Source organism: Neophocaena asiaeorientalis, unplaced genomic scaffold, assembly GCF_003031525.2.
Source record: "Neophocaena asiaeorientalis asiaeorientalis breed wild unplaced genomic scaffold, Neophocaena_asiaeorientalis_V1.1 scaffold134, whole genome shotgun sequence".
In the NCBI taxonomy this organism is placed as follows: domain Eukaryota; kingdom Metazoa; phylum Chordata; class Mammalia; order Artiodactyla; family Phocoenidae; genus Neophocaena; species Neophocaena asiaeorientalis.
Genome location: NW_020185339.1, coordinates 29,840,102 through 29,852,820, shown reverse-complemented (window position 1 = coordinate 29,852,820; position 12,719 = coordinate 29,840,102). Strand labels below are relative to the sequence as shown.

General features: G+C 37.8%; 1 protein-coding gene across 3 annotated transcripts in view; it reads right to left on the bottom strand.

Annotated features, from left to right (window-relative positions):
- The window catches only part of SENP1 (SUMO specific peptidase 1), a 61,367-nt gene that overhangs the window by 22,909 nt on the left and 25,739 nt on the right, over window positions 1-12,719 (bottom strand). For all 3 annotated transcript variants that reach the window (XM_024736944.1, XM_024736946.1, XM_024736945.1), the window contains 5 exons: window positions 12,168-12,222; window positions 8,049-8,087; window positions 7,110-7,194; window positions 6,723-6,878; window positions 5,673-5,804 (listed from right to left, as the gene is read on the bottom strand). In XM_024736944.1, coding sequence (XP_024592712.1) covers window positions 5,673-5,804; window positions 6,723-6,878; window positions 7,110-7,194; window positions 8,049-8,087; window positions 12,168-12,222 — 467 coding nt within the window. The remainder of the gene's footprint in view (window positions 1-5,672; window positions 5,805-6,722; window positions 6,879-7,109; window positions 7,195-8,048; window positions 8,088-12,167; window positions 12,223-12,719) is intronic.

Sequence of the window (12,719 nt, the reverse complement as noted above, 5' to 3'; positions counted from 1 at the left end):
ACCTAATGAAACTTAAAAGCTTTTGCACAGCAAAGGAAACCATACACAAGATGAAAAGATAACCCTCAGAATGGGAGAAAATATTTGCAAACGAAGCAACTGACAAAGAATTAATCTCCAAAATATACAAGCAGCTCATGCAGCTCAATATCAAAAAAACAAACAACCCAACCCAAAAATGGGCAGAAGAACTAAACAGACATTTCTCCAAAGAAGATATACAGATTGCCAACAAACACATGAAAGGATGCTCAACATCACTAATCATTAGAGAAATGCAAATCAAAACTACAACGAGGTATCACCTCACACTGGTCAGAATGGCCATCATCAAAAACTCTATAAACAATAAATGTTGGAGAGGGTGTGGAGAAAAGGGAACCCTCTTGTCCTGTTGGTGGGAATGTAAATTGATACAGCCACTATGGAGAACAGTATGGAGGTTCCTTAAAAAACTAAAAATAGAATTACCATATGACCCAGCAATCCCACTACTGTGCATATACCCTGAAAAAGCATAATTCAAAAAGAGTCGTGGGGGCTTCCCTAGTGGCGCAGTGGTTAAGAATCCACCTGCCAATGCAGGGGACATGGGTTCGAGCCCTGGTCTGGGAAGATCCCACATGCCACGGAGCAACTAAGCCCATGCGCCACAACTACTGAGCCTGCACTCTAGAGCCCGCAAGCCACAACTACTGAAGCTCTTGTGCCTAGAGCCCATGCTCTGCAACAAGAGAAGCCACGACAATGAGAAGCCTGCGCACTGCAACGAACAGTAGCCTCCACTCACCACAACTAGAGAAAGCCCGAGCACAGCAACAAAGACCCAATACAGCCAAAAATAAAAACAAATAAATAAAAATATTTTAAAGTAAAAAATAAAAAACAGAGTCATGTACCACAATGTTCATTGCAGCTCTATTTACAATAGCCAGGACATGGAAGCAACCTAAGTGTCCAGGGACAGGTGAATGGATAAAGAAGAAGTGGCGCATGTATACAATGGAATATTACTCAGCCATAAAAAGAAACGAAATTGAGTTATTTGTAGTGAGATGGATGGACTGAGAGTCTGTCACACAGAGTGAAGTAAGTCAGAAAGGGAAAAACAAATACCGTATGCTAACACAGATACGTGGAATCTAAAAAACAATGGCTGTGATGAACCTAGGGGCAGGACAGGAATAAAGACACAGATGTAGAGAATGGACTGGAGGACATGGGGAGGGGGAAGGGTAAGTTGGGACGAAGTGAGAGAGTAGCATTGACATATATACACTACCAAATGTAAAACAGATAGCTAGTGGGAAGTAGCTGCATAGCACAGGGAGATCAGTTCAGTGATTTGCGACCACCTAGAGGGGTGGGATAAGGAGGGTGGGAGGGAGATGCAAGAGGGAGGGGATATGGGGATATACGTATGCATATAGCTCATTCACTTTGTTATACAGCAGAAACTAACACAACACTGTAAAGCAATTATACTCCAATAAAGATGTTAAGGGAAAAAAAAAAACATGTTAGAAAGCCTAATGTGTGAACAGGCACTGTGGCCTACTCTTCTTTTAGGAAAGAGAGCAGAGAAAGGGTAGCCTAATGGCTTTCTGTACATATCCCAAAGACAGGACTTCTGGATTTTACTTCCCTTATAAACTAAACCTGATCCCTTTCATTTCTAGGACCTTATACTCCTTGTCTATAAAACAGTAGAAATAACGTGTCAACCACCTTCTTTTGGAGAAAATTTTAATGCAGCCTATAAAACTGACACGAGAAATGAAAAGAAAAGAAATGGTTATTAATGAAAATATCTGTTTGCGGGAAGGAGAATAGCATTGAAGAGAGAGCAAATTACTTGCAAAAGATTGAGAGTTCACAATTGAGAAATGGAATTAAGTATTTTAAAATGATTATGAATAATTAAGGATATCTACTAATTCCCCTTCAGAATGGTATTAGCTTCTCAAGGGCAGTAATTCTAAAAGCCTGAGAAATGTGGTACTTTGAAAATGGTGCTTTTTAAAATAGTTAAAATAGTTATTAAAGTACTTATTATAACAGTTCTCATCATCATCATGGACATATGAATTTGTACCTGCTTTCAAGGTTAGCATTATTCTGAACTCAGAAGACAAGTACTCCTTACAAAAGTTATGGGTAGGTGTGGTAGAGATAAAGTAGGCAAGGAATCTTTCCTTTCCCTTGTCTCTTCTAAGTAATGTAATTTCCATGAACTTTGTTTGGTAAAAATCCAGCCTCTGGTGGGCCCAGGGAATGGAAAATATGTCCTGATGAATGCTGCCTCTGTAAGGGAGCTCACTGAGGTAATACCAGAATATATAGCAAGAACTCAGCTCATACCCTACTCATTGCTGCCCCCTAGAAGGTTCTGTATAATTTACAACAAACACGAGCTACAATCCCTATAGAATAACTGACTCTTTCCCATTTAGCAGTGGCAGTCAAGAAACGGTAAAAGACCACAGATTAATATCTCCAAATCAAAAACACTTAATTGGTGGATATTTATGACTGTTCTTGATTTTCATTTTGCCCTTTGATTTCGTGAGCTCTTTTTTTCCCCTGTTATTTGACCCAATGTTCTAATATCACTATTCTGAGCCACAAGAAGCAAGGGATGTTTCCCCTAAAGCAAGACAGTATCAAACCATAATTTCTTTACTATTCTTTGTCAAAGATATTATTCAGGGAGTGATGAACTTCTGAAATTTATATCTTATAAACTCACCAATGGCAAAGATGGTAGGGTTAGTTCAGCTGGCCCCATAGAAAATCAACCTACTGGACAAGACATGGTTCTCAAATCCTATACATCTAATCCTAAAACGGGATCCAATTTAAGATTCTGAGGCAGTATGACATAATAGATAAGACCCAATGCTTGAGTCTGAATCCTGGCTCTGCTACTTACTAGTCATGTAACCTTGCAAGTTTCTTAATCTTTCTATGCCTTGTTTCTTTATTAAATGGAGATGATAAAATTACAGTATCTACCTTCAAGGGCTGTGGTGACTATGACATGAGTAGAACACATAAAACACTTAGAATAAACCATAAACAAGACGAAAGACAACCCTCAGAATGGGAGAAATATTTGCAAACGAAACAACTGACAAAAGATTAATCTCCAAAATATACAAGCAGTTCATGCAGCTCAATATCAAAGAAACAAACAACCCAATCCAAAAATGGGCAGAAGAACTAAATAGACATTTCTCCAAAAAAGATATACAGATTGCCAACAAACACATGAAAGGATGCTCAACATCATTAATCATTAGAGAAATGCAAATCAAAAGCATAATGAGGTTATCACCTCACATCGGTCAGAATGGCCATCGTCAAAAAAATATACAAACAATACATGCTGGAGAGAGTGTGGAAAAAAGGGAACCCTCTTGCACTGTTGGTGGGAATGTAAAATGATACAGTCACTATGGAGAACGGTATGGAGGTTCCTTAAAAAACTAAAAATAGAATTACCATATGACCCAGCAATCCCACTACTGGGCATATACCCTGAGAAAAGCATAATTCAAAAAGAGACATGTACCACACCGTTCACTGGCTATTTACAATAGCCAGGACATGGAAGCAACTTAAGTGTCCAATGCATAGAGAAGATGTGGCACATATACACAATGGAATATTACTCAGCCATAAAAAGAAACAAAGTTGAGTTATTTGTAGTGATATGGGTGGACCTAGAGTCTGTCATACAGAGTGAAGTAAGTCAGAAAGAGAAAAACAAATACCGTATGCTAACATATATACATGGAATCTAAAAAAAATGGTTCTGATGAACCTAGGGACAGGACAGGAATAAAGATGCAGACGTAGAGAATGAACTTGAGGACACGGGGAGGGGGAAGGGTAAGCTGGGACAAAGTGAGAGAGTAGCACTGACATATACACACTACCAAATGCAAAACAGATAGCTAGTGGGAAGCAGCTGCATAGCACAGGGAGATCAGCTCGATGCTTTGTGACCACCTAGAGGGGTGGGATAGGGAGGGTGGGAGGGAGACACAAGAGGGAGGGGATATGGGGATATATGTTTACATATAGCTGATTCACTTTGTTATACAGCAGAAAGTAACACACCATTGTAAAGCAATTATACTCCAATAAAGATGGTTTTTAAAAAAAAGGTATTTGGGGGCTTCCCTGGTGGCGCAGTGGTTGAGAGTCCGCCTGCCGATGCAGGGGACACAGGTTCATGCCCCAGTCCGAGAAGACCCCACATGCCGCGGAACGGCTGGGCCCGTGAGCCACGGCCACTGAGCCTGTGCGTCTGGAGCCTGTGCTCCTCAACAGGGGGGGCCACAACAGTGAGAGGCCCACGTACCGGAAAAAAAAAAAAAAAAAGGTATTTGAGTTCAAAAAAAAAATACTGCATAACATGAGGTAAATGCCCAGCAGACGTTGGTCAATATTAGTATTTGGAAGGTTTTAAACATACAAGGCCAGGATACAGGTACCTAGAATATCTACTGCTTACTATATTGAGCATCTAAAACGTATCCATAGCTATGAAGCTTGAGTACACCCAAGCTATCAGGCAGGAATGCTCCTAGTGGGCCTAAGAAAGGAGGCAGGTACTTAGGGAGAAAATCCCAACCCAGCTCTCTTTTGCTGTGAAAGTATCCTTCCTAAGCCTGTAGGCTCCTACAGGTTTAGGAATAGGACAAATCAGTTTAAAGATTCTAATGTAACTAACCTACATAAAATAATTAGAACTCTCAGGAGCTGAGAGCCATACCCTTTTTTCTTTTTTAACTCAATACATCAAATATTTAATAATGTAACTTCTATGTCAGTTTAAAAAATAACACGTATAAATGTAGACTATTTTAGAAAGCTTCCCACTCATAACGTAAATGACCTAAGTAGAGACAGCAAGGGTAGTAGAAATGGATTCCTATATGGAAATCCCAAAGTATTCCTTGATGCTGCAACATGGTCAGCTATTAAATATTTGCTCAAAAGATGTGAACTGCAGGGCGGGTGGTGCCTTAAACAGAGCGAGAATACCAATAAGCGAATGTCCTCTCCCTTAGCATCCAAATCTTCAACACATAAAAAGACACAGACCTACTGGAGAACGGACTTGAGGATATGGGGAGGGCGAAGGGTGAGCTGCGACAAAGCGAGAGAGAGGCATGGACATATATACACTACCAAACGTAAAATAGATAGCTAGTGGGAAGCAGCCGCATAGCACAGGGATATCAGCTTGGTGCTTTGTGACAGCCTGGAGGGGCGGGATAGGGAGGGTGGGAGGGAGGGAGACGCAAGAGGGAAGAGATATGCGAACATATGTATATGTATAACTGATTCACTTTGTTATAAAGCAGAAACTAACACACCATTGTAAAGCAATTATACCCCAATAAAGATGTCAAAAAAAAGAGATAAATCAGCAGTTCTCAGACATTAAGGTACATTAAAAAAACACCTGAGATGTTTGTTTAAAATACATAACTCTACCACACTGCCTCAAACTTATTCAGGAGAATGGAGAGGGCTGTGAGAGCTGATTCTGAAGCAGGTCATCCAAGGACCACACTTTGAGAAACAGTGAAATAATACCTTTCGTTTCCACTTGATGTTCACTTACTCTTTGAATATAAAAACAAGTGTGAGATTACCTCATCATTGAGCCAGTTCAGATGGTTTAGAGTTTGAATATCTTTGCGTGTAATGGTCAAGCGGAATGCTTCACTCAGAACTTCATCCTGGTTCCCATTACGAAATACATTCTTTATTTCTTTCTCCATTTCCTAGGGAACCAAGAAGTGTCAGAGATCAAGCATATATGGCCTTAGACATAGCAATCTCTCACCAAGCTCCATGAAATCCCTAGACTTAAATCAACTATTTACTTCTAACATTTTGGTTTCTATTCCTTCCAGTAACCTCCCTGATTACTTCCTTCCATCCTAGCTTGTCCTCCCTTCTCTGTTTCAGTACATTTCAGACCCTTGTTTCATATTATTCCTGAAGTCTGAAATAACCTTTTGCTGCCAAATTTCCTAAGTTCATGAGAAGACCTAATTATATTTTATATCTTTGGTCCAAACAATTTCCTGAGAAATAGAATCTTTCTCAAAGGCAATAAGGAAATAAAGGTAGTGAAGTCTTTTAGAAACATTTTCCTAGAAAAATTTGTTTTAGTTTTTTAATGTAAAACTGTGGAATTCAGCACAACTATAATAAATGTGTTACACTCACCAGCTATATGATAGTTTTTCAAACAGAAGAATGAATTAAGGAACAGATTTTTAAATGTATGCAGACTTTTATGTATTTTCCAAATTTTTATTCTGTGTTTTATTGCTTAAAAAAAAAGGTAAGGCTTAACTTACTATTTGATATCAAAGTACCAGACACATGCATTAAGTAAAAGTGCACATGAAATGAAACACAAATTTATTAAATGCTTTTTTACTGAAGTCACTATAAGTCACCCATAATTCTTTCCTGAATTTTCAATAATCCTTTAAAAATAAAGCCAAGAAAAATAAATAAATAAATAAATAAAAATAAAAATAAAGCCAAGAGTGGTATGCAGTACAAACGAAAGCAGGAGTATGCAATACAATTTAAATACCAGATTACTTTTATGTTTGTAATTTGTCCAAAGAGTTCTCTCTAAACACAACACTTGCTAGTGTAGGAATTTGGAGTATATAGTTTACCTCTGTGATTTCAGGAAATTCATCTTCGCTCTCCGTTAATTTATGACCTTTTTTTCCTGTTTCTTGGGCGATCGTGACAGGAATCTCCTTTTCAAGAGGCACACGAAGATGCAATTCTACTGAATCATGTACTGAATGTTCTTGTTCCTGCAGTCTCTGAAAAACAGAGCTTCAAAATAAGTGGAATAAAGAAATCTACTATTTGTCTATGTACACTAAGTAGTACTAGCTGAAGAGACCAAGAACATAGACCACTTATCATACAATGCTACGCTACCACACTATCTTGCAGTTACAACAACTTTGATCCCAAATCCAGGTAACCTTCTAAAATTAGTTTCAACCTGGATGTGCTATTCATTTATTATCTCAAAAATATTGTTTTACCTGGTTTTGAAGCTGTAATGCCAGTGCTTTCTGCTCTTCAATCTGGCGCAATCTTTCCCGTGCTCGAGAATCATAAACACTAGTCCTTGGAAATGAAAAGGAATGTGACACAAATGCAGACCACTCTCTCAGCGTCAAGAACATTGCTGACGCACAATGAGCATTAAATATAAAACCCTCAGAGAGAAAGTCTAAAATCCTTATACTAACTTATCACTACATTTACTTTAAGACAGAGTGAAACCACATGGTGTTACTGAAATTATCCTATTATTTTTTGTTGAAATAATGAAAATTACTAGTTTGTTGCTAAACATGAACAAGTGACTGTTGTGTTCGTAAATGTGGAGTCCTTTTTAAAAAACATGCTTCTAAGATTATGGAAAAAGTGAAGCGTCATTCTAGAAATCCAAAAATGAAACTGAATCCCAAAGAAGAGAATAATACAAGATATCATCGAGGTTTTAGTTCAAATATTGTATTTATGATCCAGAAGAAGAAATATGGGTTTCTTTTTTTCTTAAAAAAAAAATCAACTAGACCGGGGGTTTGGATAACTCAAAGTGAGTCCTTGAAACTAGAGACTAAACTTTCAGTGATTTTGCAAGCTCCAGAAATAAAGATTATTCAATAAATTAGTTTTATCAATGTGAAAATAAAGGCACTTACTTTCCTTTCTATATAATAGCTAACTTTGAAATATTTTTCCAATTCAGTTGAGCTTCAACAATTGTTACAGATTTAATAAACCTGAGCATAGATATGTCCCAACTCCAATAGAACCTTTAAAACCCAATAACTTAAAAGTTATTTTCTATATAGACAAACATAGGAAATTTTTACTGACTAAAAATAGGTAGGGTGATTGGCTAATTGACTTCTTCTAACTGCAAAGAAAGTGATAGAGAGGGAAAAATGATACCAAAAATAATAACTTACAATTCTTTGATCCACAGCTCTGCCTGGAAAAAAGTAGGACTATGGGTGGGAAAAGAAAAATGTGACAAATGAGCAGGAGACGTAAAGGAAAATCAAATATTTTCATCAAGAAAACCAATTATTTAAACAGTTTATAAAAATGCTTTACAACTATGCAATAAACAAAAGGACCTAAATTACATAAAACAATTCTAACTGGGAAGTAAAGGAATACAAATATGAGTCATCTGCACACGTACAGTTAAAAAGATGACCCAACATTCAGCCAAGAAACTAAGTTTAGCATGCTCCTTACTTGGAAGAGAGACCAACATGATGTGAAAGAGTACATCACTTGTCAAGGCAATATATTAAGCTAGAACGTTCCTCTTTCCAAATGGCTCAGATTGACAGATTTATTAATGGTATAAAAAAATCTTATGGGTTCTTGGACTTCTCGTAGGTCTACTTGAGTAAAAATACATTCAACCACATCACGTTAGATACTGAAAATCCCCCCGCCACAGAACAGCCCATATCAAATGGATAATGAGCCAATGAACCAAAGCGGATAATCAGCAATACAACTCCATTCCAAAGATGAAAGGTTAGTTCTACTCCATGCAGCTCTTGCTGACAACCCAAGTCAATAGTGCTTAGCAGAGTCACAGGTATGCTCTCTGTTCTAGAGCCTTTTGCTCTTCTCAGACTTTCTTGTCTCCTTTCTTATCTCCTTGCCCCTAACTGAAGGAGTTCTCATAGAACCAAATTAAAGAAGAGTGAACAGTTTTCCAAAGAAAACTTTCAGATATGTAGAACAAGTAAACAGAGCATCAAATTGGCATTTAAGAGGCTAGTATCTCCTGGAGCTGCTCTGTGACCTTGAGCAAGTCACTTCCTTTCCATGGGCCTCAATTTCTGGGTTTGTAAACATGGAGATTAGAGTCCCTTTCAGCTCTTAAATTTCTACAGTCTGTCCTGTAAAGGCAAGAGTAAGGGCTCAGAGATTATCCCCTTGCTCCTTAGCCTAACTTCTGAGAATTAGTATTCCCAATCATCCTTAGTTCTGGGTTTTGGTGACAAACTTGCTGTTCTATTACCTCCACACTGTCGGTAGCCTACCTCCTTAACACAGTGAACGACTGACGTAACAGCCAAGAAAGAAAGTCACAGAGATCAGTGGAAGCACTGTGAGGAACTACTTAGTGTGGGATACTAAAAACAAATGAACGTGAGAATACATTTATTGAACAATATAATGAAGTGACAAGAATCACACAGAATTTCATGGTACCGGATCATGCTATTCAAATTTGTCTGCTCCCCTTATTAGAATATAAACTTGATGAGGATAGGAATTTTTCTCTTTTGTATTTACTACTGTATCCTCTGCACCAAGGATAGTACCTGACACATAGCAGGCAGTCAGTATTTACTGAAAAAATAAATAATGTAAGGGCCGAGCACTCCTCTTTAACGGATCAAGGTATCTGCTGGCGCAGGAAAGCAAAATGCAGAACAAAAAGCAAAATCGGTTTGCTTTTCAGAGATTATACATTACTTCTCATATAATTGAAGCGATAATAATTACAGCTACTTACTGAGCACCTACTTAGTGCTTTATGTATAAAACCCTCTTTGGGGGGTTTTACATATTAGTTAAGCCTCACAATAATCCTCAAATTAATTAAGACTCAATGAAAAATCTGAAAGTGAAATCAAGAAAACACTCCCATTTACCATTGCAACAAAAAGAATAAAATATCTAGGAATAAACCTACCTAAGGAGACAAAAGACCTGTATGCAGAAAATTATAAGACACTGATGAAAGAAATTAAAGGTGATACAAATAGATGGAGAGTTAAAAAAAAATAATAATAAAGACAAAGGAACCTGAGGCAGTGGAAAAAAAATTAAGACTCAATATCATGTATAATAAGGAAATATTACTTATACTGTACAGAAAAGGAAATTGAGTTCAAAAGAATAATTTGTTTTGGAAGAGCCAGGATCAGAAACTATGTATGTCCAATTCCAAAGACTATATTCTTTCTATTATTATAAAGTATCTTCTAATAAACCAAAGTATTAAGCCAAAATGGAGATGATGAGTATTTGGGCTACTCAAGAGGGTATTTCAGGCTTTCTAGGAAATTCACTTATTTAATACAGATTTATTTACTAAGTACCCATGATGTGCCATGCACTATTATGGGCACCAGGTGGTAGTGCAAAGGTACTAGTACCGAACAAAGTACAGAGATAGAAGTACTGGAAGGAAAGACTAATGCTATCAGGAGAAGCCAGAGAAATGTCCTGAGAAAAAATTAACACCTGAGTCAGATTCTGAAACGCAAAATAAGAGTGTAACAAGTGGACAAGGAGAGAAAAGGAATTCCAGGCCGAAGGGGAAGGGTTGGAATGTACAATGGCACAAAGGCATAAAACACATGGCACATTCTGGGAAATAAGGGCAGATCTGCATTGCTGGAACTTAACCGAGCTGGAACGCTGGGAGATTAAGAATAAAGAGCCAATCAATCAACCAAGCCTTGGGAGAGCAGGCTCCAACTTTGATAAACAGCATCATCCAATAAGCCTTACCCAAGACTATTTCTTGTCCATCTCACTCTTCAGTCATCTCTAGGAGAAATTCTCCATAAAGGAAAGGCAGACTCAGTAAAGAACTGAAGAACTGAGAGCACCCATTACATGAAATCAACTTTTTCCCAAGAAAGAACACCTATTTTTGCACATACATGTAAAGCACTTTTATAAGTGTTTTATCTGGAAGTTAATCTTCACAACAATTCAATAGTAAGATATTAATACTCGCATTTTATTGATAAGGAAACTGAGGTTTAGAAGAGTAACTTGTCCACAGTTACATGAAGCCTGGAAAAGGCAAGATCAGAACCCAGGTCTAACTCAAAAAAATAAAAAAGTATAAAGAATAAAGCATCTAAACTATAAAGTCTCCTTGAGAAACTATAACAACAGGAGAATTTTTTAAAATATCTAAAGTTTAGAACATACAGGGGAGCTGCAAAGACACAGAGGAACTGAGATGAGAAAGAACATTTTATTATCCTTAATCTTCTCAATGGAAAACTGATACCATTATTATTCTAGCAATTGAATTGCTAAGGCCAGATATGGCAAAGACATAGCAATCTGAGTAGCAACTTACTGGATTACAGAGGAAGAATTACTTGGTACCTCTCAGAGGGGTCAAGTTTCATATAGAAGATCACATTTGAATTGAGACTTAAAAGATAAGAAAAAGACTACTGCCAGATAGACAAGTGGAGGGGGGAGAAGGGGAGCATACCAGGCAGAAGGCACACAATGTGAAAGTAAGAAAATACCTATCATCTTATAAGTCAGCGTCTAATAAACACATGAAAGAATCCAGTATTTACACATGGTTCCTTCTCTAACCTCCACTGTGTTTCTCCTCAAATGTCACCTTATCAGAAACTTGCCATGACTATCCTAGATAAATAGCACCCCCAGACCCTAGTCTATATACTACCCTGCTTTATTTTTCTTTGCGGCACTTATCACCAACAGGCATGTGTTTATTTGCCCATTTGTTCTCTATCTGTCCCCCATCCCTCCCCTTACACCCCTTACAATTAGAATGTAAACTCCTTGAGAGCAGAAACTTCATTTTGTCCACTGCTGTTATTTCCAATGTCTATACTAGTACCTGGCACCCAACAGACTATCAATAAATACTTGTTAAAGGAAAGAACGCATGATAGGAAGCAAGACTTGTGGAGGAAGGGTGGTGTATACCATACTAGGAGTTTGGGCTTGATTCTATGTCTGATAAGCCACCCTCAAGGGAGTTTAATGAATGATTAGATAAGCATTTTAGAAAGATCACTCTGCAGAATGGAAGATGGACTAAAGAACAAGGCAAAGAATGGATTAGAAAACATGGTGGAAAATGGAATGAAGAACAAAATGGAGGCTGGAGAAGAGATTCATCAGGAAGTTACTGAAATAATTCAAACAACATATAAGAGAGGTCTGAGTTGAGGCCATTTTATATTACTTAGATCTTAGTGAAGAAACGGTGATTAAATAGAGGGAGAACAATATGTTAAAAATGTCCTTTAACCAAAGTTTACCTGGGAGTTGGAGTCTGGGAATCTTTCACTTTGAGTAAAATCACAGAGTCTGATCCTAAACAATAAAACACAAGAGCATATCATTATTAACAAAATTCCACATGGCTGTACCTTCTAGATGTCTGTAGTTTAAGTTCCTATACTTTGTTATATTCTATTTCCATAAACATAACACAGCAGAAGGATAAAGGTAAGATGGAAGAGAAAGAGGGGCAGGTCCATTTTCACTGAGCCATAAATAGGGCTTAGTGAAGAGCCTGCCTCACAAATAAAGCAATCACTCTAAAAGAAAGTATATATGCCCTTCATCATCTCCTCCTGGGCTGAGCTTGCTCCCTGTGCTTCTTCTTTCTATTCCTGGGAAACAAGAATGTGCCAAGATTTCTCAAAAGTCTTTAGTTCATGAGCTACCACAAGACTGAATAAGGTGAAAGAGGGAAGGGGAAGGAGGAAGGGAAGAGAGGGGAGGGGACAAGAAGAGGAGGGAAGGCAGAAAGAAAGAGAGCAACCGCTATGTGAGAAGTAGCAGACTCTAAAGAGTATAAATTCTAT